This window comes from Cherax quadricarinatus, chromosome 32, assembly GCF_038502225.1.
Source record: "Cherax quadricarinatus isolate ZL_2023a chromosome 32, ASM3850222v1, whole genome shotgun sequence".
Taxonomy (NCBI): Eukaryota; Metazoa; Arthropoda; class Malacostraca; order Decapoda; family Parastacidae; genus Cherax; species Cherax quadricarinatus.
This window is the reverse complement of record NC_091323.1, coordinates 34,177,741-34,204,779: the sequence shown is the minus strand read 5'-3', so window position 1 is coordinate 34,204,779 and position 27,039 is coordinate 34,177,741. Positions and strand designations below refer to the sequence as shown.

General features: G+C 39.1%; 1 protein-coding gene across 2 annotated transcripts in view; it reads right to left on the bottom strand.

Annotated features, from left to right (window-relative positions):
• Positions 1–480: 480 nt before the first annotated feature.
• Positions 481–27,039, bottom strand: part of LOC138853518 (E3 ubiquitin-protein ligase ZNRF1-like) — a 177,214-nt gene continuing 150,655 nt past the window's right edge. For both annotated transcript variants that reach the window (XM_070090634.1, XM_070090635.1), the window contains exons 3-5: positions 22,835–22,930; positions 10,270–10,397; positions 481–5,125 (exon numbers count right to left, since the gene is read on the bottom strand). In XM_070090634.1, the coding sequence (XP_069946735.1) occupies positions 5,090–5,125; positions 10,270–10,397; positions 22,835–22,930 (260 nt within the window). In that variant the 3' untranslated portion in view covers positions 481–5,089. The remainder of the gene's footprint in view (positions 5,126–10,269; positions 10,398–22,834; positions 22,931–27,039) is intronic.

Sequence of the window (27,039 nt, the reverse complement as noted above, 5' to 3'; positions counted from 1 at the left end):
ATTACTAAATGTAAAAAGAAAAGCTTTTGTTTTTCTTTTTAAGCCACCCTGCCTTACTGGGAGACAGCCAGTGCTTTGAAAAGAAGTGTCCGTTGTGGCTGAATTCCACTGTTAGTATCATGAAATTGTAATAAATTTAGGGTAAGTCATCCTTGTGACACTTGCACAACATACTTGCTGGTAGGGAAGCTGGTGGTGCAACAACAGATTCTATTTTCACTGTTTATTATGCTAGTTAGGCATACTAGTACATCAGACACAGTCATCACCTGTGTAGTTAACCATGATGCAAATTGTGGACTCTCCTGGCCTAGTTTTTTAAAAAGTGTGAATAGGTGGCAGATTTGAAGGTAAGAAAAATGTGCGTGCTAGTATGTTGGATACAGTCATCAGTTGCATACTAGTGTATTGGACACAGTTTGGAGATTTATTTCTAATAACTCTGGACAATTCTTTGGATTTAAGGTGTAATACAAAATACACATTCATCAGCCTTTATTATTGTACATAATTTTGGGTAACATAGCAGTGTACAAAATTTTCCTTCAACTAAAAGAATAAATCACATTTTCTCATTTTTAAAAATGAGAAAATCAGATGTTACGATAAAAGCCAATTTTCTTTGATTAATATCGTTTATATAATATACTGTATATACAAAACTACAACATATATCAAATCATTGCACCTTTAGTGTAATATACATCTGAGTAGGGTAATAAAATACTCTGGACCTATACAATGATACACATGTGAAAGTGGATTCATGCAAAGTATGAAAACCACATAGTAAGAGAGAGATGTGGTAAGGTAGTTGTGGCAGCACACTCAAAAGGATGCAACTCCAGCGGCACCACACTTCAGAAATAACATTCATCAACCCATGGGGATGTGGGAACCAGTGCAACATCACTCACTGGTCTTCAAGGTTAGTCAAAAGCAAAAATAGAGAGTTGCAGTAAGGGAAAGAGGAAAGTGGAAACTTTGAGTAAGCACCACTACAATTCTGATAAGCAAGAATATTTATGTCTTGAAGTTTAAGGGATTAGGCCATTACAATGCCAACCACTGCAAAATCTACTGGTTTGAACATCATCCATGTTAATACAGTACCTTCAAAAATAAATAGTTTTAAAGCAACTTCAATAGTGAAAATGTTTAAAGAAATATCAAATATCTAGAGCTGTGATGAAGGCAGCAAAAGTTGAGATTACAGATAATGTGAGGCAGAGTGAAGATCGGTGAACAGGGGTGTCTGGGAGGGGAAGACACAGACGAGAGGGAGACAACCACTATATACAACCTTCAGGCATGGAATCACTGGAGTCAAATCAATTCATTTTAGTTACAATATCAATACTATATAAGACTATGATAGCAGAGAAGTGTTAGGGGATCATCATTCTAATGAAGAATGTGGGAATCCATGCTAATGCTTGTTAGAATTGTCATACAAAATCTGCACTACCAGCTACCCATCCCAAACTATATCACTTCATTTATTAAAACCAAATGTCTCATTATGTATGCATGTTTGTGTAAGTATGTGTATGTGTAAGAGTACACGTGTGCATGTATGTGTGGGCGTGTGCATATGCACACGTGCACACACACACACACACACACAATTTCTTTTATTTATATTTTTGATTACAAAATATCTACTCTATATTAAACAAGCTTTGCTCATAAGGTAGTGATAAATTGTGAAATATCAGCATTATGCTGTACAGTATTACATTACTACCAATATTTTCATTTCATACTGCCACATAATACAATACAGTTGATATACCGTGCTCCATCAACTCCACTTGGTTAACACAAGGGCAGTTCTCTGCCCATCTTATAAATTACTTCACATGATCAAGGATAGATTAACAATGCATTCTGGACCATGCTGACTATGTTCAATATCAATATAACTTAGCTTATGCTGTACACAGTATGTCAACTTACCATATGACTCTTCTCAATGTAAATGCACATTAGTTGTAAATCAGTCACCAGTTACCAAAACTAATCAAACCTCATCTGAGCAAGGCTGTAACTTCAATGTATAAATGAATTTACTTATTTTGAAATTGCATATATAATTTGTATAATCACATAAAAAATTTGATACTCATCTCTATATACTGTATATAAAAAGTATTCAATGTGACTATGATACTGCAAGTACAATCTCTGCTACTGAACCAAAACAATCCAAAAGACTAATAAAAAAAGTTTCACGTTATTCAAGTACAGTACAGTAAGTAACACAGTGAATATGGTATGATAGATGAGCAGTCTCCACTGTATCATAATATCCCTGATATCACAAAAGCCATTGATTAAAATTAAATATACAAAAAAGCCTAATTAATAAACCAATATTATATATATATATATATTTATAATATGTCAATTATATGTATAGTGGTACCCCGAGTTTCGGCCATAATTCGTTCCAGAAGGCTGTTCGAGTGCCATTACCAAACGAATTTGTTCCCATAACGAATAATGTAAATTAGATTAGTCCATTTCAGACCCCCAAAAATACACTTACAAAAGCACTTGCAATGATACACCTACATAACTGTTCAAGTTGGGAGCTGTATGAAACTCGGGGTACCACTGTATATGTCTGTGTGTGTGTGTGTGTGTGTGTGTGTGTGTGTGTGTCAAACAACCACAGGGGGAGTTAAATGATAGTTCTAGGCCTTTTGTGTTCCAATCATTACATCATTAGGAGCTTGCAATGTTGCAGAAATGAGTACGAAGTCCAAGTATTTGTGTTCAAGGAAATGTTTCTAGCTAGAAACATTTCCCACGAACATATCTACCTGGACTTCCTACTCATTTCTGCAACACTGCAAGCTCCTAATGATGTGTTGATTGCAACACAAAAGGCCTAGAGCTATCATTCAACTCCCCCACAGTTGTTTTGCATCTTGTATCTCTTGCTTGCGATTACTGCATATTATTTATTTATCTTAGTATTTGGGCAGAGTTGCCAAAGAGGCCAAATGTTCTTACAATCAAAAATTTTTTTTATGAAATGATTCACTTCGAATGCATGTTGTGATTCATCATCCAAGACTAAGTAAAAATAAACTTATTTCTGCCAAAAACCAACTCAGATACTTAACCTAACCCAGCCAAAATTTGTATAACCAAATTTAGATTAAAGCTGCTTAACTGAAAAAGATTGGCTTAAGTTTATTATTATTATTATTATTATTTACTGTTAATAACATTTTAATTTTGTAATGCTTAATGAAATTTTTTATGGCATTGTAGCAAAAAACGAGTATAAACTGTTTGTTTGGCAAAATAATTTTTGCTTAATAGGGGAAGTCAGCAATTCTGCCTAAAAAAGCATGACATACATACATACTGTATAGAGATTAAAGAAAGTTGTATTACTCACTATATGAGCATTTTAGACATTTTATTAAAAAATTATTCTTGTAAAAATCACCATTTTTCGGTGAGAATGAACATGACCAGCAATGGTTTATACACAGAAAGGAACTATGTTATGGGTTAAAGTGCAATATTATGAGCAAATTGGCCTATTTAGAATTTGTTTGAATAATTCATATTCCTTAAGCTTTGACAATGACAATATAATAGGTACTGTACCTGTAACGACATCAAAATTATGATGGAAAAATTTTTATCCACGATATTCGAGATAATTAAAAAATAGGCTATGAAGTACAGAATTAACCTATATCCGCACTGTTCTACAGATGTCTGACTTATCTGGAGGCTTTAGAAGTTCAACAGGTGTATTTAAAAAGAAAATGAATAAGAAAAGAGCAATGACATTACAAATCATCACAACAGTCAACAAGTGATTTCCAAAATATTTTTATCCTTACTGTAAATACTTGAGTTTTACTGGGACCAAGAGCTTGAGTTTATTCAGACTGATTCATGAATCACTGTCGGCAATAAGTGATGGTAAATTTGCTCCTTTGTATCACATCATTTGATGCCATGAGCATTTTCTTAACTAAGCAGATTTAATTAGGCTCTTTTTTTTTTTATTTCATCAAGGCAGTATTACTAGTCTACTACCTGAGCACTGCCAACTCTATACAACCACTGTAAAGATAAAACTATATATGTAACTTTCAATATAACTTCTGAAGCCCAGATGTGTTTTACACAAGGCTGAAATAGTTAAAGATTGATTACCAACAAAACAAATTCAAAAATAACATATTCCAATATCCTATGAAAAGCCAATATGTTGTACTTTACAGTACTGTATTTACAAATACTACAAGTAAACCTGTCAAGCTTTATCAGCTTGGTAAATTATAATAAATCAACATTCAAAGTGATGGAGCTAGTACTGTAGTGCAGGGCATTACAGCAATTTTGACTTAAGCATGTCCTCTTATCTGGAATCTATGCAAAAACACTTTATAAGAGATGAGTTAGTTCTAATTGTTTCAAATTAATCACACAGAATAATAAAGTATTATATAAAATTTTCATACCACATTTTCCAAAGGAAAAATTAAAAATAATAAATAAAATACCGGCGTATCCGACAATATTTTATCTGGAAATATTCAGACATTTTTCTTTTCTCAGGACACAGAAAACAGTCATCACATACCATCATCTTCTTGATAGGTAAATATATCAAAAATTAAGGGCTGAATCTCCTGTTTCTTCATCTTAAGCTAAAAGCTCTGTTCACACTCCTATGTTCCTTCATCATCAAACAAAAAGTTTGATATTCAACAATCTTATACTTAATGAAATGCATCAGACTTCCTCAAAATTAAAATATGCTGCTTTCTTCAATCACAAATGAAGGTAGCACTGTACAATATCACCAGTTCCACCATCATAACTGAGGTCAAGATGCACACATTGCTTCGTTTCTTCCTCGTAACAAGAGACAGTGTGAATAAGAGACAGGTCCTCCCCTCCCAAGATTGTGGGTAAGCGTCCACACACGTGACACTCTTCCCAACTGGCACAATGAACAGTAATGGCACATAGGCATTTTTCTTTTTCTTTCTTTTTTTCTTTTTTTTCTTTTTTTCTTTTTTTTCTTTTTATACAAATGTGCATAGCCTCAATCATATGGATGCTCTGGGCACGATCGATTCACCTGGAAAGACAAGAATAAAACTGAGTAACATTTCAACATATATGTGAAAAGTGCTTTTCAATATATATCTATTAAACCTTCTAAGTTGGAGGGATAAAAAATTAATTACATCTCAGTTTAAAGTACAGGTAACCCTTTTTCACTCCGTGGGCATTAAGGTGCTTTGTAAACTCATGTCACTGTTGTATAAACTCATAGAGAGAGAACCAAAACAGTAAATCCTGACTTGCAACGCTCTGCACTTATGATACTGGCCCTTTGTAACCAATAATAAAAACATAATAATAATAATAATAATAATAATAATAATAATAATGGTGGAGGTACGTGAGGCATTACGTAGAATGAAAGGGGGAAAAGCAGCTGGAACTGATGGGATCATGACAGAAATGTTAAAAGCAGGGGGGGGGGGGGTACAGTGTTGGAGTGGTTGGTACTTTTGTTTAATAAATGTATGAAAGAGGGGAAGGTACCTAGGGATTGGCAGAGAGCATGTATAGTCCCTTTATATAAAGGGAAAGGGGACAAAAGAGATTGTAAAAATTATAGAGGAATAAGTTTACTGAGTATACCAGGAAAAGTATACGGTAGGGTTATAATTGAAAGAATTAGAGGTAAGACAGAATGTAGGATTGCGGATGAGCAGGGAGGCTTCAGAGTGGGTAGGGGATGTGTAGATCAAGTGTTTACATTGAAGCATATATGTGAACAGTATTTAGATAAAGGTAGGGAAGTTTTTATTGCATTTATGGATTTAGAAAAGGCATATGATAGAGTGGATAGGGGAGCAATGTGGCAGATGTTGCAAGTATATGGAATAGGTGGTAAGTTACTAAATGCTGTGAAGAGCTTTTATGAGGATAATGAGGCTCAGGTTAGGGTATGTAGAAGAGAGGAAGAATACTTCCCGGTAAAAGTAGGTCTTAGACAGGGATGTGTAATGTCACCATGGTTGTTTAATATATTTATAGATGGGGTTGTAAAAGAAGTAAATGCTAGGGTGTTCGGGAGAGGGGTGGGATTAAATTATGGGGAATCAAATTCAAAATGGGAAGTGACACAGTTACTTTTTGCTGATGATACTGTGCTTATGGGAGATTCTAAAGAAATATTGCAAAGGTTAGTGGATGAGTTTGAGAATGTGTGTATAGGTAGAAAGTTGAAAGTGAACATAGAAAAGAGTAAGGTGATGAGGGTATCAAATGATTTAGATAAAGAAAAATTGGATATCAAATTGGGGAGGAGGAGTATGGAAGAAGTGAATGTTTTCAGATACTTGGGAGTTGACGTGTCGGCGGATGGGTTTATGAAGGATGAGGTTAATCATAGAATTGATGAGGGAAAAAAGGTGAGTGGTGCGTTGAGGTATATGTGGAGTCAAAAAATGTTATCTATGGAGGCAAAGAAGGGAATGTATGAAAGTATAGTAGTACCAACACTCTTATATGGATGTGAAGCTTGGGTGGTAAATGCAGCAGCAAGGAGACGGTTGGAGGCAGTGGAGATGTCCTGTCTAAGGGCAATGTGTGGTGTAAATATTATGCAGAAAATTCAGAGTGTGGAAATTAGGAGAAGGTGTGGAGTTAATAAAAGCATTAGTCAGAGGGCAGAAGAGGGGTTGTTGAGGTGGTTTGGTCATTTAGAGAGAATGGATCAAAGTAGAATGACATGAAAAGCATATAAATCTATAGGGGAAGGAAGGAGGGGTAGGGGTCGTCCTCGAAAGGGTTGGAAAGAGGGGGTAAAGGAGGTTTTGTGGGCAAGGGGCTTGGACTTCCAGCAAGCGTGCATGAGCGTGTTAGATAGGAGTGAATGGAGACGAATGATACTTGGGACCTGACGATCTGTTGGAGTGTGAGCAGGGTAATATTTAGTGGAGGGATTCAGGGAAACCGGTTATTTTCATATAGTCGGACTTGAGTCCTGGAAATGGGAAGTACAATGCCTGCACTTTAAAGGAGGGGTTTGGGATATTGGCAGTTTGGAGGGATATGTTGTGTATCTTTATACGTATATGCTTCTAAACTGTTGTATTCTGAGCACCTCTGCAAAAGCAGTGATAATGTGTGAGTGCGGTGAAAGTGTTGATTGATGATGAAAGTATTTTCTTTTTGGGGATTTTCTTTTTTTTTTTGGGTCACCCTGCCTCGGTGGGAGACGGCCGACGTGTTGAAAAAAAAAAAATAAAAAAAATAATAATAATAATAATAACAATAATCTTTATTATATACAATTAATGAATTATATAGACAGTTATATGTAATTACAATTTTTACAAGTATTCAGACAAATTATTTTTAATATATAGGTTCTTCTCAGTTATTTTTTCATCAATTTTCATCACTTTAAGCATTTGTGGAGAGTTTGTGTTTGTTTAGTAATGATAAGTAAATAACTGTATTTTAATAATGACAATTTTTAGAGTAAAATTATATTTATTATATTTCCTATTATTTTCCCTCCATATGCACTTACATTTTGTATACATTTTTTATGTATGTGTGAAGAGTTTATGTTTGTCTGGTATATATTGCTAAAGAACTGTATATTATTTAATAATGAAGATTTTTGTTCCTGTGAATTTTCACTATATGCATTGATATTTTATGTATGTTCATGTTATTTATATTTGCTGGGCGAGGGGCTTGGACTTCAAGCAGGAGTGCGTGAGCGTGTTCGATAGGAGTGACGATCTGTTGGAGTGTGAGCAGGGTAATATTTAGTGAAGGGATTCAGGGAAACCGGTTATTTTTATACAGTCGGACTTGAGTCCTGGAAATGGGAAGTACAATGCCTGCACTCTAAAGGAGGGGGTTTGGGATATTGAAGGTTTGGAGGGATATGTTGTGTATCTTTATATGTATATGCTTCTAAGCTGTTGTGTTCTGAGCATCTCTGCAAAAACAGTGATTATGTGTGAGTGAGGTGAAAGAGTTGAATGATGATGAAAGTATTTTCTTTTTGGGGATTTTCTTTCTTTTTGGGTCACCCCTGCCTCGGTGGGAGACGACCGACTTGTTAAAAAAAAAAAATATATATAATAAGTATGTTCATTTTTTGTGCAGATGGTGTGTAATGGTCAGAGGATGAGGCAGCACCTCTACTCAGACCACCTCCTTCCCAGCCTCCTTAGCTGCTGTCTACATACTGGACATGTGAAGTGCAGGACAGTGACAACTTGCAGCCAGCCCCTTAGTTTCTCGGTTTCTCTCTCTCTCTCCCTCCCTCTCTCTCTCTCTCTCCTTCCCTCTCTCTCTCCTTCCCTCTCTCTCTCCCCCTCCCTCTCTCTCCCCCTCCCTCTCTCTCTCTCCCCCCTCCCTCTCTCTCTTCCCCTCCCTCTCTCTCTCCCCTCCCCTCTCTCTCTCTCCCTCTCCCTCCCTCTCTCTCTTCTTTCTCTTTCTCGCTCTCTCCCTCTTTGAGACAGTCTAGCTACTGCCTGTTATATGTAATTACATTAAGGTAATTACATATAACAGGCAGTATGTAGCTCTGTTCAGTTTCATTAGTATGACTACATTAATTAAACAACAAAGTGGAACACCACAATATGTTGCACATTAGGTAAATATTTTTTTGTGAAAAAATCAATGAGATTACATATTGAATATTATGGCTCAAGACTGCATGGTGAATTATAATATGGCTGTCTATGGGAAAATAGGTTTTGGATTTTGAACAATCAACTTAAAGTTTTCCAAAAACATATTAAATTATACTAATTTGGGTATTTAATCATGTAAAGTTTAAATCTCACAAAGTGGCAGTGTTAATTTTATTTCGCGTCACGGTGCAAAATGCTGAGCAAGCTTGCAATCTTTCCATTCTTAGCACCATTGACAATACAATGGAACCCCGAGTTTCATACAGCTCCCAACTCGAACAATTATTCAAGTGTATAATTGTAAGTGTATTTTTGAGGGTCTGAAACAGACTAATCTAATTTACATTATTCCTTATGGGAACAAATTCATTTGGTAACAGCACTCGAACAGCCTTTTGAAATGAATTATGGCCGAAATTCGGGGTACCACTGTACTTGGGTAATGACTAAACATTCAAAATGAATTTAAACTGGTATCTTTGCTACTACAGTGGACCCCCGCATAACGATGGCATCACATAGCGATTATTTCGCATACCGCTTACTTTAATTGCAAAAATTTTGCCTCGCATACCGCTTAAAAACCCGCTTACCGATTTTCGTCCGAGACGCTTCCAATGTGCGGCCTGAGCCACGCTCACATGTTCCGCCGGTGGCATTGTTTACCAGCCAGCCTCCGCAATAACATCCAAGCATACAATCGGAATATTTCGTATTATTACAGTGTTTTCGGTGCTGTTTCTGGAAAATAAGTGACCATGGGCCCCAAGAAAGCTTCTAGTGCCAACCCTGTGGTAAAAAGGGTGAGAATTAGTATGGAAATTAAGAAAGATTTTGAAGGGTTTGGGGCTAACCCTGAGAAGCCTATGCCAGTTGTGGAATCCATTGTGCCTACTTCAAAAATTAAGGAAATGTGTGCACAGTGGGTTGAACTGCAAACCTTTATGGATGAAAATCACCCTGACACAGCTGTTGCAAGCCGTGCTGGTGACTATTTCAATGACAATGTTGTGGCCCATTTTAGACAAATCGTAAAGGAACGGGAGGTACAGAGCTCTATGGACAGATTTGTTGTGCGACAGAGGTCCAGTGACTCTCAAGCTGGTCCTAGTGGCATTAAAAGAAGAAGGGAAGTAACCCCGGAAAAGGACTTGCTACCTCAAGTCCTAATGGAAGGGGATTCCCCTTCTAAACAGTAAGAAGATAATGCTCTCCCCTCCTCCCATCCCATCAATCATCACCAGATCTTCAATAAAAGTAAGTGTCATGTAAGTGTGCATGCCTTTTTCAGTTTGTGTGTATTAAAATTAACATTTCATGTGGTAAAAAAATTTTTTTTTCATACTTTTGGGTGTCTTGCACGGATTAATTTTATTTCCATTATTTCTTATGGGGAAAATTCATTCACATAACGATTATTTCGCATAACGATTACCCCTCTTGCACGGATTAAAATCGTTAACCGGGGGTCCACTGTATACAATATTCAGACAAAAAGTCTTGACAATAAGCAACATCAAAAGAATACAAGAAAACAACTTACCTGGAACCACTCATCAATACACGTTTTGTGGTAGATACAAAGACAAGGTAACCGAGCAATTGTATCTCCCTGGCAGAGCTCCTCCAAGCAGATGACACACTCGCCCTTATCCTCCGTTAACACATCCTCTGTAGAGAGAAAATCATTAATAATCTCCTATGACACATACTTTCCAGCTTAAAAAATTTGGTCTAGGACAGGCCAATACATCTCCTAGGGGTGGGTTAGTTGTGAACTGTTCCAGCCAAGACATCGTTCAGCTCAGAGGCCGGGCAACCAGGATAAATTACCCCAAATGGGGTAAAAATGAATATCTCAGGGGTAATGAAGGCTCAATAAACATAAATAAAACTACACAAAAATTTATTACTTAATAAATGAGGCAAATTATCATCAAAAAGCCCTAATTTAGATGGTGTATCAAAAATGAAACATCATCATTTCTCCAAAGGCGGAAGTGAAAATGTTTTCAATGAAATTCTTTAGTTTCCTAATGAGATTTTTATTAAATTTGTTTGTTACTATTTTTAATTTCATGCAGTTTATTTTTCATGTTATTATTTTGTTAATTTTGCATTTTATTTTTAAAGTTGCTTTATCACATATACTGTAATACATGACTCACGAAATCGTAATGACACGATTGCAAATAAACCATACCCCGGCCGGGATTGAACCCGCGGTCAGAGAGTCTCAAAACTCCAGACCGTCGCGTTAGCCACTGGACCAGTTAGCCACAATTGTGGCTAGCTGGTCTAGTGGCTAACGCGAAGGTCTGGAGTTTTGAGACTCTCTGACCGCGGGTTCAATCCCGGCCGGGGTATGGACTGTAATACATATTTTTCAGTTTGTTTGACCATATTCTCCATGCAAATGGATGCAATAAACTATTTTGAATTTGAATGATCCTTGTGTTTTTCAGATTCTGTGGACTTTAACCCTTTGAGGGTCTGTCCCGTAGTTCTACGGCTTTGAATACTGGGTCCAAGCCATAGAACTATGGCTTGAGCTCAGCTCACTCAGATAAGTTGTAAGCAGTAAATTTGAGCCTAGATATGAGAGAATACATCTATGTGGTAAGTGTACACCACATAAAGCAAATACTGCAGCATGCAGTGCATAATGAGAAAAAACTACAACCATAGTTTTGGATTAAAACAGTAACTTTGTGGTATTTTTTCGTATGTTTTTTACAGTTGTATTCGCAATTTTTTGGTCTCATTTGATAGAATGGAAGATATATTACAGAAGTAGAGATGATTTTGATTGGTTTTAGTACTGAAAATGGTTTCAAACTGAGCTCAAAATATCAGAAATGTTCAATTTTTGCCGTTGTTCAAGAGTACATGTACATGTCTAATACACACCAGCTGGTGGGTCTAATATACATTCACGAATATGTTGATATTATTTATACAATTATTACAGTATTGCATAACAGTAAATCTTCTATTTTTTGGTGTGAATAAAAATTCATTATGTGAATAAGAAATCAAAATATAATTCATTTGTAAAGCCTGAAAACATAACTAATAAACAGAGGAAATGTTAGTTTAGTGCCAGGAATGTCTGCATTGTTTATTCTGGACCCTATTTTGAAAATGGAATATTTTTAACTTTATGTTAAATTGGCCAAATTACCAATTTCTGATCACTTTATTGGGTAGTTGAAACAGTTGACTGTGTGATTTCTTGCATTCAAGTGAAATAGCTAAGAATTTGGTCGACTGGAATAATGTAATTGGCCTAAAATGGGAGTAAAATTTGGCAAAATCACCAATGTGTAAATATTGTTGATGCAGCAAAATTTGCAAGAGTGTAATTTCGTCAATTTTCTATAAAATTTCATACTTTTTGTTTTATTACCTTCAGAAAAAGATTTTCTATCATTTTTTTAAGAAAAAATAATTTTTTTTTTTTTTTTTTTTTTTGAAAATTCTTGGACCCTGGCTGTAACTCTGAGATTTGGTCTCTGGACCCTCAAAGGGTTAAAGTCTAGTGGATAATCTCGCTGTTCACAAATTTGTTTTGAGGTAATAGCCAAAAAAGTTTGCCGACCTCTGATTCGGCTCACTGCACAGTACAGTAATTATGAGTCTTACATAATAATTCAGTACAGGCAGACTCTGCTTTATAGAAGTTCACTAATACAGAATTTTTCAATTATACCTGCTCTTCATTTATTCAGACTTTATTATTATTTTTTTTATTATCACACCGGCCGATTCCCACCAAGGCAGGGTGGCCCGAAAAAGAAAAACTTTCACCATCATTCACTCCATCACTGTCTTGCCAGAAGGGTGCTTTACACTACAGTTTTTAAACTGCAACATTAACACCCCTCCTTCAGAGTGCAGGCACTGTACTTCCCATCTCCAGGACTCAAGTCCGGCCTGCCGGTTTCCCTGAATCCCTTCATAAATGTTACTTTGCTCACACTCCAACAGCACGTCAAGTATTAAAAACCATTTGTCTCCATTCACTCCTATCAAACACGCTCACGCATGCCTGCTGGAAGTCCAAGCCCCTCGCACACAAAACCTCCTTTACCCCCTCCCTCCAACCCTTCTTATTCAGACTTCTTAAAATAAATATACAGCCTCTCCTCACTTAACGACGGAGTTCCGTTCCTAAGACAACGTCGGTAAATGAATTCGCTGCTAAGCAAGGAGCATACCATAATGCAGAGGCATTGCTAGGGTTGGTGTCACCCGGGGCGGAATCTCTGGTGTCACCGGGGCGGCATCTTTTGTGTCACCCCCAATGAAATCCAAGGGCAGGGGTATGTGGGGGGGGGGGGTAAACTCCAGTTACATCACTACTGCATGACCAGTGATTAATGTTTAGCAATGAGAACGTTTAAGGGCAATAAACTGAACAGGAGAATACTTCTCAACTTTATTAACCCTTTCAGGGTCTGTCCCGTAGATCTACGGCTTTACGTTCAGGGTCCAAACCGTAGATCTACGCCATGAGCTCAGCTCACTCTGATAAACTGAGAGTGGTAAATTTGGGCCTAGATATGAGAGAATACATCTATGTGGTATGTACCACATGTGGTATGCACCACATAAAACAAATCCTGCAGAACACAGTGTATAATGAGAAAAAAAACTGAGGCCGTGATTTTCGATTAAAACAGCGACTTTGCAGTGTTTTTTAGTGTGTTTTTTATAGTTGTATTTGCAATTTCTTGGTCTCATTTCATAGAATGGAAGACATATTACAGAAATAGAGATGATTTTGATTGGTTTTAGCACTGGAAATGGCTTGAAACTGAGCTCAAAGTAGCAGAAATGTTAAATTTTTGCCGATGTTCAGGAGTAAACAAACAACCTCACACGTCTAATACACGCCAGCTGGTATGTCTAATATACATTCACAAATGTGGTGATGATATTTATACAATTATTACAATATTGCATAACAGTAAATCTTCTATTTTTTGGTTTGAATAAAAATTCATTATGTGAATAAAAAATCAAAATGGAATTCATTTGTAAAGCCTGAAAACATAACTAATGAACAGAGGAAATGTTAGTTTAGTGCCAGGAATACCTACATTGTTTATTCCAGACCCTATTTTGAAATTGGAATATTTTGAACTTCGTGTTAAATTGGCCAAATTACCAATTTCCGATCACTTTATTTTGTAGTTGAAACAGTTGACTTGGCAATTTCTTGTGCTCAATCGATAGAATAGAAGTAATACTAGTGAAATAGCAAAGAATTTGGTCGACTGGAATAATGTAATTGGCCTAAAATGGGAGTCAAAGTCGGCAAAATCGCTGATTCGTAAATATTGCTGACACATCAAAATTTGCAAGAGCATAATTTCGTCAATTTTCCATCAAATTTCATACTTTTTGTTTTATTACCTTCACAAAAAGATTCTCTACCATTTCATAAGAAAAATATTTTTTTTTTTTTTTTAAATTCTTGGACACTGGGGCACCACTTCAGATTTTGGCCTTGGACCTTGAAAGGGTTAATGATAAAATAAATAATCGTAGTAATATTGAGGAAACAAACTCAAATACCACTTTGAGTACAGGCAACAGATCCTATATTTATTCACCTTCAAGGATGCAAAAAAAAAAAAAAAAAAAAAAATAAAGAAAAACATTGCAATATCAGAGAAACACAAGTTCCGATTTGACCTTGAGTACAGGTAACATCTCAGTGGATCTGATCTTACATTTGACCTTGAGTACAGGTAACATCTCAGTGGATCTGATCTTACATTTGACCTTGAGTACAGGTAACATCTCAGTGGATCTGATCTTACATTTGACCTTGAGTACAGGTAACATCTCAGTGAATCTGATCTTACATTTCCTTGTCTTCAATCTTGCAAAATCATCTATCACATCATCAAAATCAATGATTTTTCCCTATATAGGCCTATTTGTACTCTGTAATCATATAAAAGGCTATATAGAAACAAAGGATTTCTCTTTTATATTGGTGCAGCACTGTTTTGTGCATTAGTGTCACCTTCTTTAGAGGCTCTATGGTGTCACTCCCTAAATGGTGTCACCAGGGGCGCCTCCCCTTATGACGCCACTGCTATAATGGTAGTGTGTTTGAGTCAACAATGTTTGATATTGTTTTAATGTTACCTTCGAATCATTTATAACATTTCTGGTATATTTTTAAATGTTTACACAGCAGTGTACCGTATATTGTAATAAACAGAATATAGGAAATCAGCACTAATATACATTATTTAGGTATGCACACTGGTCAGAGAGCCTGTCATAAGTCTGAGTCGTCGGTAAACGAGTAAGTCGCTAAGTGAGGAGAGGATGTATTCACCACTCACTATAAGCTAAGGACGAAAATATTTTAAGGAAAGTAATGTGTGAATGGTATATGCATTTTTAGGTCTAGATATATTCTTTGCTTACTATATGATAAACCAAACATGTTATCAGGCTTTTATTTATTTTTTTTTTATTATCACACTGGCCGATTCCCACCAAGGCAGGGTGGCCCGAAAAAGAAAAACTTTCACCATCATTCACTCCATCACTGTCTTGCCAGAAGGGTGCTTTACACTACAGTTTTTAAACTGCAACATTAACACCCCTCCTTCAGAGTGCAGGCACTGTACTTCCCATCTCCAGGACTCAAGTCCGGCCTGCCGGTTTCCCTGAACCCCTTCATAAATGTTACTTTGCTCACACTCCAACAGCACGTCAAGTATTAAAAACCATTTGTCTCCATTCACTCCTATCAAACACGCTCACGCATGCCTGCTGGAAGTCCAAGCCCCTCGCACACAAAACCTCCTTTACCCCCTCCCTCCAACCTTTCCTAGGCATTTAAAAATAGGCTATGACACACTTCACAGTGATCTTCACTTTAAAGCAATAGCCTGGAACCTGACCTGCTGTATAAGCGAGGCCTGCCTGGGCAGGCCCCACTTATACAGTAGGTTAGATTCTGAGCTACTGCAGTAAGGCAAAAATCACTGTAAAGTGAAACATACCCTTTTTCACATTTAAATGCATATAAAAGCCTGATTACATGTTTACACTATCATATACTATTAAGTGAACAATAGAGCTAGGCCTAAATATGCATATACTTACAGTACATACATTACTTTAAAATATTTCTGTCCTTAGTTTATAGTGAGTGGTGAATATATTTATTGCAGGAAGTCTGAATAAATGAAGAATGGGTATAACAGAAAACTGCTTCATTAGCAAAACACCATAAAGTGAAGCACTGTAAAGCAAGGCCTGCCTGTACCAATCTCTGGTTCTGGGGAACTATATACGTGATTCTTTGTTTTTTAATGGGTAGAAAATCTAGCCCTGCAATGCCAGTGGATGCTTATCTATGGGTACACAATACTGGGGAGCATGTTGTTGCTCAATCACTGACCTCTTCAAGGGGGGCTCCTTGGCGTGGTGAAGAGGCTCTTGGTCTGAGGAATTAGACCTGTCGGTCTCCTTCCTCAGACCGAACCTAATTACCCTCCAATCCCCCGTTCCCTATCCCATCCTCCCCTTTTTCCTTTCCTCCTCCTCCTCCCCACCCCTCCCTTTTGCCCTTCCTTTTTGGCCTTTGGGATTTTTTTTTTTTCCCCACAGGCACGCTAGTTCCTAGGTAGGGGAAAGGGTACCGGGGTCCATCCCATTCCGTTGAGGTTCTTGGCGGTGGCGTAGTTTGCCGTGGAATCTGGATTGCCTGGGGATGTCCCGATCCCTCTCCGATATCCCGGAGGGTGGCTTTGGGTGTCTCTCGGGCGACGGGTGTATCTCTGGAAGCCACCTTTCGGATTCCGGGGGTGGTGGCCGAAGGAGGTATGCTTTGTGGCGGATTTCCGGCCGCCCTCTCTTTTGCCCACCAAGGTAGCTCGGTAGATGTGAGGTTGCTATCCCAGGATTGCCGGTTTACTGGCATGATGGGTAGGGTATGGCACGGGTTCCATGCTGCATCTGCGCTACTTGCGGTGCTGAGGTCCTCTTGGGCGCGGAGGGAGATTTCTGGCCCTTTCATTCCTCCTAGGAACTATCCCTCCCCGGTCCCCCCTTTTTTTATTCTTTTTTTTATTTTTATTTTCTTTTCTTTCTTTTTTTTCTTAAAAACAAAAAGAAAGAAGTAACCTAACCATGGCAGCCCTAGTCCATGAACCTGCTACCCCCGGGCCCCTTCATGATACCGCACCCCGTTCTGACCCCGCCTTGTCTTTGGACCACTCTTCGGACACTCCTCATGCCTCTGTACCTCTTGCCGGTGCTGTTTCCTCACCCGCTTCAGGTACTGAGGCCTCGACTGACTCCTTCGATTTATCTGACCTTCGCTCTCCTCTGACTATGCTTCTGGCCTCTCCCTCTACGGTGCGGCAATTTTCGAATCGCTGGCCCATTCCACGTCGGACCAACTCTGGTCCCACGCCTAAACGCCAACGACAATTACCTGCTGATGATACTTCTCCACCTTCTCGTTCTTCTCAGAAAAGATCGACACGTCCTTCACTACCTTTCCATGCTCAGTTTCAGACTGCACAGTGGGCTAAATTCTTCACTTTACGACCGACTTCCTCTACTGCCTATCTTTCTGACCACAGTATTGGCAAGGCACTCCTACGCCATGTTGGTAAAGATATTTCTTTTCATGCTCTTAAGAGCGGTACGCGCATCATCACCGTACAGAATGCTACCCAGGCTCATGAGCTTTCTCGTCTTTCCCATATTGATACTGTTCCTGTCACTATTGAAAAACATCATTCCCTCAATTCTTGTAGTGGTACCGTCATTCTGCCCCATACCATAGTTCAACAAAATTTCCAGACATGTGGCACTGACATTCTTGAACAGCTGGAACTCCAAGATCTCCCAATCCTCAAGGTAGACACTTATGTTCTTCCTGCCCGCGGGCGGAGATGATACCCTAGCAATGTGGCTCATTTAACTTTTGACAGCCGTGAACTCCCATCCTCAGTTTATGTAGCAGGACATCGGTTACAAGTTCGAAAGGTGATCCCTACACTGCAACAGTGTAGAAATTGCTGGCGATTTGGCCATCCAGCGAAATATTGCAGATCTATCGCCGAATGGCCAGTCTGTGGTGCCGATGACCATTCTAATATGTCTTGCAATCGACCTCCCTCTTGCTTTAATTGTCATGAGGCTCACCCTTCGTACTCTCGCCGTTGTCAAGTCTACTTAAACGAGCGGGAAATCTGTTACCTCAAAGAGGCAGAAGGTCTCCCTTATGCCATGGCAGTTTCTCATCTCCGCCTCCAAGGGAGACTACCTCGTGTTTCTTATTCCCGTGTTTCAAAACGTCCCCCCACTTCTGGGATCCCATCTTCTGCAACCACCTCTGTGGTTACCTCTCCCATAGTCACTCCTGTATCTAATTCTTTTGCTGTCCTAGGCTCAGACGTCCCTACTTCAACGCCTCAGTCTGATCTCGCTTCTTCGTGTTCTCCTTCACAAGCCTCAGTAGCGACAAGATCTCGTATGACACCTCCTCCTAATCGTCCCTCTACTTCTCAAAAGTCAAAAAAAGGTCCGTTAACACCTCCTACCCATCTTCCACCTCCTCATTTTACCTTCTCTGTCTCTGTACCTGGTTCTTCCCCTCTCACTGGCTCTGTTACAAGTGTAGAGGTTCACCCTCCTCCTCATACTGTACCTTCCTCCCCTGTTCCCTCCCAAGTTTCTTCCTCTTCTGACACTTCCCAGGTTTCTGCCTCTTCTGTCTCCCTCCACGCTTCTCCAGTTCCCTCCACCCTTTCGCCCCCCCTACCTTGGTACAGTCCATTACAGTTCCAATCTTTACTCATCCTCCCCCTACCATTTCCAATATTGTCTCCCATATGACGTCTCTGAATTCCGAAACACTTCAAGCAATCTCTGAATATATTGCAGAGACCAAACCATCAATGGACACTGATCCACCCTCCTTTCCTTCTCTCTCCTCTGCTCCATCTGCGCAACTCCTTTCTTCACAGCGCACCATTCCTTTGCTGCTTGAACGTTTTCCACTGCCTCTGCATGTCGACTTTTCTAACCCCTCTAGTCCATAGGAACCCTTACCTGCGGATTTCAAGTATCTTTATCATTGCCAATCATGGCCTATTTACAGTGGAATATACGCGGCCTCAGGGGTAATCGGGGTGAGCTTCAGATGTTACTCTCCCAGTTTTCCCCTGTTGGTGTTTGCTTACAGAAACCAAAATTACACTCTGCTGTTATCTCTCCCATCTCAGGCTATAATTTATTGTATTCTTCAGATCCTTTTCCTGATGGGACCTTTAATGAAAGTGCCCTTCTTCTACGCACTGATATTCCGTACCATCAGCTATTTGTTCGTACTTCGCTGCATTACACAGCAGCCCGTATCCACTTCCATAGGTGGTATACGCTCTGTTCTTTATCTCTCTCTCCTTCTCGGGCATTATCTATTCCGGATATTACCTTTCTTGTTTCGTCATTACCACCACCGATTCTGTTACTTGGCGATTTTAATGCCCACCATTTCCTCTGGGGGGTCTCACTGTGATTCCCGTGGCATTCAGTTAGAGGCTTTTCTTGCCACCCACCCCCTCCATGTTTTAAATACAGGTACTCACACCCATTTTGATCCTCGGACTCACACTCTCTCTTGCATCGATCTCTCAGTCTGCTCTTCCTCCGCCGCATTAGACTTCACTTGGTCTGTTCTCCCGGACTTACATGACAGCAATCATTTCCCAATCATTCTTACTTCCCCTTCATATTCACCACCTCTTCGCATCCCACACTGGCAATTTGATCAGGCAAATTGGAACCTTTACTCACACCTAACTGTTTTTAGAGAGGTTCCTTCTTCGTCCTCAATCGATGAGCATTTACACCTCTTCTCGTCCTCCGTTTTAACTGCAGCTTCTAATTGTATACCCCAAACTTCGGGCAGGCATTCTCAGAAATGCGTGCCTTGGTGGTCTCCTGCTTGTGCTCGTGCAGTACGTTTGAAACGCGCTGCATGGGGCAGGTACCGGTACAATAGAACCACAGAGAGACTTCTTGATTTTAAGCAGAAGCGTGCGATCGCTCGCCGTGTCATCCGTGACGCTAAACGCACTTGCTGGTGAGATTATGTCTCCACCATCACCTCTGCTTCCTCTATGAGTGCAGTCTGGAAAAAAGTACGAAAACTGAGTGGTAAACATTCTCCTGACCCGGCTCCTGTTCTGCGGGTTGCCGGTGTTGATATAGCAAACCCACTAGATGTTGCCAATGAAATTGGCAATCATCTGGTCCGTATTTCTCAGGGACTCCATCTATGCCCCTCATTTCTTTCCTCAAAGTCTGCCAGAGAGTTAGCACCCTTGGACTTTTCTTCTCTCAGAGAAGAACAGTATAATGTGCCTTTTACACTTCAAGAACTGGAGGCAACACTCTCAGCTTGCCGATCATCGGCAGCTGGGCCCGACGACATTCATATTCGTATGCTACAACATTTACATCAGTCAGCCCTTGCAGTCCTATTACACCTTTACAATCTTATTTGGTCACAAGGAGTTCTTCCACAGCTGTGGAAATCCGCCATTGTTCTCCCTTTCCGCAAACCAGGCACTACGGGACATGAAACCTCCCACTATCGTCCCATTGCTCTTACCAGTGCAGTTTGCAAAGTGATGGAACGCCTAGTAAATAGACGTTTAGTGTGGTATTTAGAGACACACAACAGTCTCTCCACTCGTCAATATGGCTTTCGTAAGGGACGTTCTACCATAGACCCCTTACTACGCTTGGATACGTATGTTCGTAATGCCTTTGCGAATAACCACTCAGTTATTACCATATTTTTTGACCTTGAGAAGGCATATGACACAACTTGGAGGTATAATATTTTAGCCCAAGCCTACTCATTAGGCCTTCGAGGCAATCTACCATCCTTCCTTAAGAACTTTTTAACTGACAGGCATTTCCGTGTTCGGGTTAATAATGTGCTCTCCCCGGACTTTATCCAAGCTGAAGGTGTCCCCCAGGGATGTGTTCTGAGCACAACACTTTTTCTCCTTGCTATTAATGATTTGGCTTCTAGTCTTCCATCAAATATTTGGTCATAACTCTATGTTGATGACTTCGCTATTGCCTGTGCAGGCGCTGACTGTCACCTCATTACAGTTTCTCTCCAGCATGCGGTCGACCGTGTTTCCAATTGGGCCACCACACATGGGTTTAAATTTTCCAGCACTAAAACCCACCAAATTACTTTCACTAGACGCTCTGTCATCTCCGATCATCCTTTGTACCTCTATGGCTCCCGTATCCCTGAACGTGATACAGTCAAGTGTCTGGGCCTCCTCTTTGACCATAGGTTATCCTGGAAACCTCACATTACCTCTCTGAAGGCAACTTGTCACAGCCGGCTGAACCTTCTTAAAACCCTTGCTCATCTTTCATGGGGAGCTGATCGTCGAACCCTCCTTCGCCTACATTCCACCCTCATTTTATCGAAACTTGATTATGGTGACCAGATCTATTCAGCGGCATCTCCTGCTACTCTCTCTAGCCTTAACCCCATTCATCACCAAGGATTACGTTTATGCCTTGGTGCTTTTCGCTCTTCCCGTCGAGAGCCTCTATGCAGAAGCGAACGTTCCATCCTTATCCGATCGCCGTGATGCCCATTGCCTTCGCTACTATGTACGCTCTCATGATCTCCGCAATCCTTCCATTTATAGAATGGTCACTGATATTAGTAGACATTCTTTATTTGTTCGCCGCCCCTGTTTACTCCATCCCTTCTCTCTTCGCCTTCATTCGCTCTTGTCTTCTCTTCAATTACCACCTTTCTATGTTCATGTAGCATCTCACTTTTCCCTACCCCCCTGGGAAGTTCCAGCTGTTCGAGTCTGTTCTTTCTCTCTCCCTTGCTCGAAAGCCCAACTGTCTACGGTCGCTTCCCGCTCTCTTTTTCTTGACCACTTTCACTCTCATTCTCATGCCATTGCTGTGTACACAGATGGCTCTAAGTCTTCTGACGGCATAGGATTCGCAGCAGTGTTTCCGGACAGCGTCGTACGAGGGCATTTACTATCTTCGGCTAGTATTTTTACTGCTGAATTGTATGCCATCCTTGCAGCACTTATCCGTATTTCATCTATGCCTGTGTCATCATTTGTGGTTGTCTCAGACTCCCTTAGTGCTTTACTGGCTATACAGAAATTTGATACACCTCACCCCTTAGTCCTCTGTATCCAACTTTGGCTACGCCGCATCTTTACCAAGCATAAAGATATTGTTTTTTGTTGGGTCCCTGGTCATGTTGACATACAGGGCAATGAACAGGCAGACACTGCTGCGCGGTCAGCAGTACATGACCTACCAGTTTCATATAGAGGTATTCCATTTACGGACTATTTTGCTGCAATATCTTCCCACCTTCACACCCATTGGCAACAACGTTGGTCTACTATGCTCGGCAACAAACTTCAATCTATTAAACCGAGTATAGGTTACTGGCCGTCTTCTTATCACCAGTGTCGAGGTTGGGAGACTACTCTCTCCTGTCTTCGCATTGGCCATACTCGTCTTACTCATGGATATCTCATGGAGAGGCGCCCTGCTCCTCTCTGTGAGAATTGCCAAGCTCCATTATCAGTCAGCCACATTCTGTTGGACTGCCCACTTTATCAACGAGCATGCAGAATTTACCTCCGTCGTTGTCTACGCTCTGCTGCTCTCTCTTTACCTTCCCTTCTCGCTGATGGACCCACCTTTCATCCGGACTCTCTCATTGACTTTTTGACAACAACTGACTTACTTCACAAATTCTGATACCTTCAGCCCTTTCTACTTCAATCTCTTGCTACCCTCTACCCCCGTACTATCCCCTGCCCTGCTGTTTTCTGTAACCTACTGATCATCCCTCCTCCCTTCTGCCATCCAATACCCTCGCTTCCTTCCCTACCCTGCAGCGCTGTATAGCCCTTGTGGCTTAGTGCTTCTTTTTGATTATAATAATAATAATCAATCACTGAGTGGGTCATCATCTGTCAAAGATCTGCATCAGAGGACAGTTTCCTGATGAACTAAACGTCACCACCTACCATTGTAACTGATGCGTGGTTTGGTGAGGCAGATAACTAAGTGGCACTCCAAGTCGTCAGGCAGTACAAGTTTGGAGCAGATGGGGCACTTAAAACCTGCAACACAAAAAAAAAAAAAAATTATAATTAGTATCACTGCTAGTTAATGAAAATTATTCACTTTGATACACATAGTATAAATGCAATAATAGTGAACAAGCAACACAAGATGCAAAGCACCACAGGGGGAATTGAATGAGGGGTTATTCCCCCCATTTCCCAATTCCAGAACTACCATTCAACTCCCTCTGTGATTGTTTTGCACATAATATAAAATATTTTACTCTACTATATACCGTATAAATAAAAAATTCACTTGACATAAGTACAATACAGTACTGTAATGCAGTTTAAAAATTATAATTATCTAGTCAGGATATGAAAGCTCCTTGTATGTTGTAAAAATGAGAAAATATTAATGCTATATCAATTTGCCAGCACACAACAAATGAACACTGAGATTTAATAAGACACTAGTATCTTATGTATATAAAGGCATTAATCCTGCTTTGTAAAGCAATACATCTAGCATGTATTAAGTTTACATAAGAAGCAGTGATGCCGTATACGATGTATTAATTTACATTGTAAAAGCATATGATGAAGCTAAACAGACTTATGATTGAGATAAAGAATTTAATTTTAATGTTTATGTTAGGCATTCACAGAACACATACACAATACATGTACTGTACATTTCAAGAAATGTATACTGTACATTATACTGAATATCCAAGGATCTTCAGCATAACAATGATTCTCATCTTAAATCAATTATAGTATTAACACAATTAAAGTATGCAAGCAAAGCAATGCTTGAAATTAAAAATTAACTGCAATATTCAGACAGTACATCACATATATTGAAATGATTCAGTTAAGAGGCAAATTTTGTGCAGTGTCACCAAAAATATCATAAAAATCATGTTCTAAAATATTTTAAGATCAAATATTCATTATGAATTTTAACTAGAGTTTGATGCTAATTTTAATAATGAAATATTTTGTATTTCAATCAGATCTAAATAACTCTACAAATAAGTACAGGTCGGCCATCACTAATCCGGCATCAATGGAACCTGTAGCGTCCTGGATTAGTGACTGCTGGATTACAGAGTGGTTAGGTTAGAATACACTTAATTAACCTATCAATAAAGACTCTTTCTGCTACATGTTCATTTTCATCACTGCTTTCTCCTCCACTGGCTTGCTGCTGTGGATTTACAATCATCTGCACAATTTCTCAGTCAGTATAATGATGTAAAGTAAAAGGACACAAGTGCAACTAATGTGACATTTACTGTGGCAACGTTTCGCTCTCCAGGAGCTTTATCAAGCCTTTATCAAGCCTTGATAAAGCTCCTGGGGAGCGAAACGTTGCCACAATAAATGTCACATTAGTTGCACTTGTGTCCTTTTACTTTACATATTGTCGGTAATTCTACCAACTTTATTACAGTATAATGATGAAATTTGAAATTATGCTAGCCGAAATTAGTGCCGGATTACTGATAGAACTGGATAACTGATTGCTGGATTAGTGATGGCTGACCTGTATATGAATAAGAAATGCAGTTCTCACCATGCTTACTGCCCTTGACCTCTGGGAAACCGATTTTATTATACAAAAAATTAATAAAAATATTCACGGCTAAGTTTATTTTAACTAGATTTCTGGAGGAGTGATGAATAAGAAGTTTTTCAGAATTTGTTCACAAATATGATTAGGATATTTGATGGCATTATAGACAGCACAGTCCAAATAACTAATTCAGCACTCCATTTATAACATACAGATTCAGTAGCATGTATTTTATAAATATTCCTTGCCATTCATATAAGGTAAAAAAGAAGCAAAGCTATACTGTAATGCAAGCCTGATACTGTTTTAAAAATAAACACCAATATATTGAAAACTAGAAATTTAACATCTTTGAATGGTGGATCAAATTTAAAACACATATGCATTAAGCAAATTATACAGCATGTTACTGTAATTCTGAAACATTACATTACAGAGTAAGTAATTCAATTGTAGGTTATGGTACCGAATTATATTTATATTTTTAAGAATAAATACGAGGGTATTAATTTGTCAACAGTTCTGAGGGGTTACTGTCCCAGTGTTCCAGTTCCAGACTAGGGCCCCCAGGTAACAGCCTGACCAATAAGGCTGGTGGTGGTGTTGGATACATGCAGCCCAACAAAGACATAACAGCCTGGCTGATCAGGAACTGACTTAAGGCATTAGTGGTACTGACGTGTTAGCCCAGTGGCTAACATGTCGGTCTGGAGTTTTATGACTCTGACTGCGGGTTCCATCCTCGCCAGTGGTATGGTTTGTTTGCAATCGTGTCATTATGATTTTGTGAATCGTCAAGTATCCTCTTGAAGATTTCGAGTTTTCCTACATCTGCAGACCAGCCTTGGGCAAGGTTAGTCTGGTGCTTGCCTGGTCAACCAGGCTACTGCTACAGCCTGCTTGGCCATGTATCCAGTGCTATACCTCTCAAGTTTCTCATGGTCTTCCACTTGTTCTGGCAAGTGTTTCTGATATCATCTGTTAAGAGTAGTTTGAGTCTATGAATGTTGATACAATGTTCTCTTATGTGCCTATATGACCTTGCTTTTCACTGGGTTTATTTTACACTTTCTCCTATATATCTCACATCAGTATATTTCTATGGGAGTGTGCAGATTTGGGAATAGGCCTTCAGGTACCTTCCACATGTATATTATCATGTATACCTCCTATGCTCCAGTGAATACACATTTAGGACTTCGAGGTGTTCCCAGTACTTTAAATTCTTTATTTGTTCTATTTTCTATTGGCAATTTTCCTTAAGTATGAAGGGTGTTAAAAAGACTATATACATGTATTTACTTTTATTGAGTTCTCTCTCATGTACTCATTGTACCTCAGCTTTTCATGTGGGGTATTTTGCACTGTTATAAACCTTGGTAACAAATAACTACAAACTGGTTTAAAAGACATGTAAGCAAACATTAGGATATATTTTTTTGAAAACATTTTCAAGTAAATATGTCCTATTGTTTGCTTACGTGTCTTCCTAAATCAGTAATTTTGGTGCAGATTTGGGATCAATCCCTTCCGACTTTCCAGGTGTAGATTATGATGTATCATTCTCGCTAAGTTCAAAGGAGTACAGCTCAAGAGACTTCAGGCAGTCTCAATAATTTAGGTGCTTGACTGAATTTATACGAGCAGTAAGTTTCACTGTACATCCTTCAGATCTGTGGTTTAGGCTGTCTTTAAAGGGGCTAGTGATGGACACCAATATTCCAGTCTAGAAAGAACAGGTGACCTAAAAAGTATCATCACTGGTTTAGCATTGCTTGTTTTGAAGGCTCTGTTTATCCAGCCTAGCATTTTCCTTGCAGTTATGATAGCAATACTGTCATGATTCTTGAATGAAAGATCTGATATTGTCACTCCTATGTCCCTAACATTAATCTTCTCTATTGAGTGGTTTGTTCCCATTATCAATAATATTCTTTTAACACAACAGCCATCTTCCACCGAGGAAGGGCGACCCAAAAAGAAGAAACATAAAATTTTCTTTTCTTTACATTTAGTAATGTATACAGGAGAAGGGGTTACTAACACCTCACTCCCGGCACTGCAGTCACCTCTTATGACACACATGGCTTATGGAGGAAGGATTCATGAATAATACTGTACTAAGATAATAACTAAGAATGAGATGCATTTCTTTATATGACAAGCTGACAAAATGGTTTACTGGAAAAAAAGCCCTTGTCTCGGTCTCATAATTTTTTATTACTATGTATATCTTCATAACAGGTGCTGCAAAATTTTTTAAGTAGTACAACATTTTAAATTTTTTTTGTAATTGTAATTAACCTACACTGTAGCATTTGTAATTTTCTACTTGTAGCTACAGGAGCAAAGCTGAATATTTGCCTTGTATACAGTGATGAAGCAACAGGACTCTATAATGTAAATACAAGAACAGTATCAAACTTGCACTATAAATATCATTAGCAAGAGTGGCACATAACTCAGTACAGTGCCATGAAAATTTGTCATGCAAAACAGGTGAAAAGCCACTGCAGGACAATATGTATAAACTGTATGAAATGTTTGGGGATTATGTTGAGTAATTTTATAATGATACTAAAAA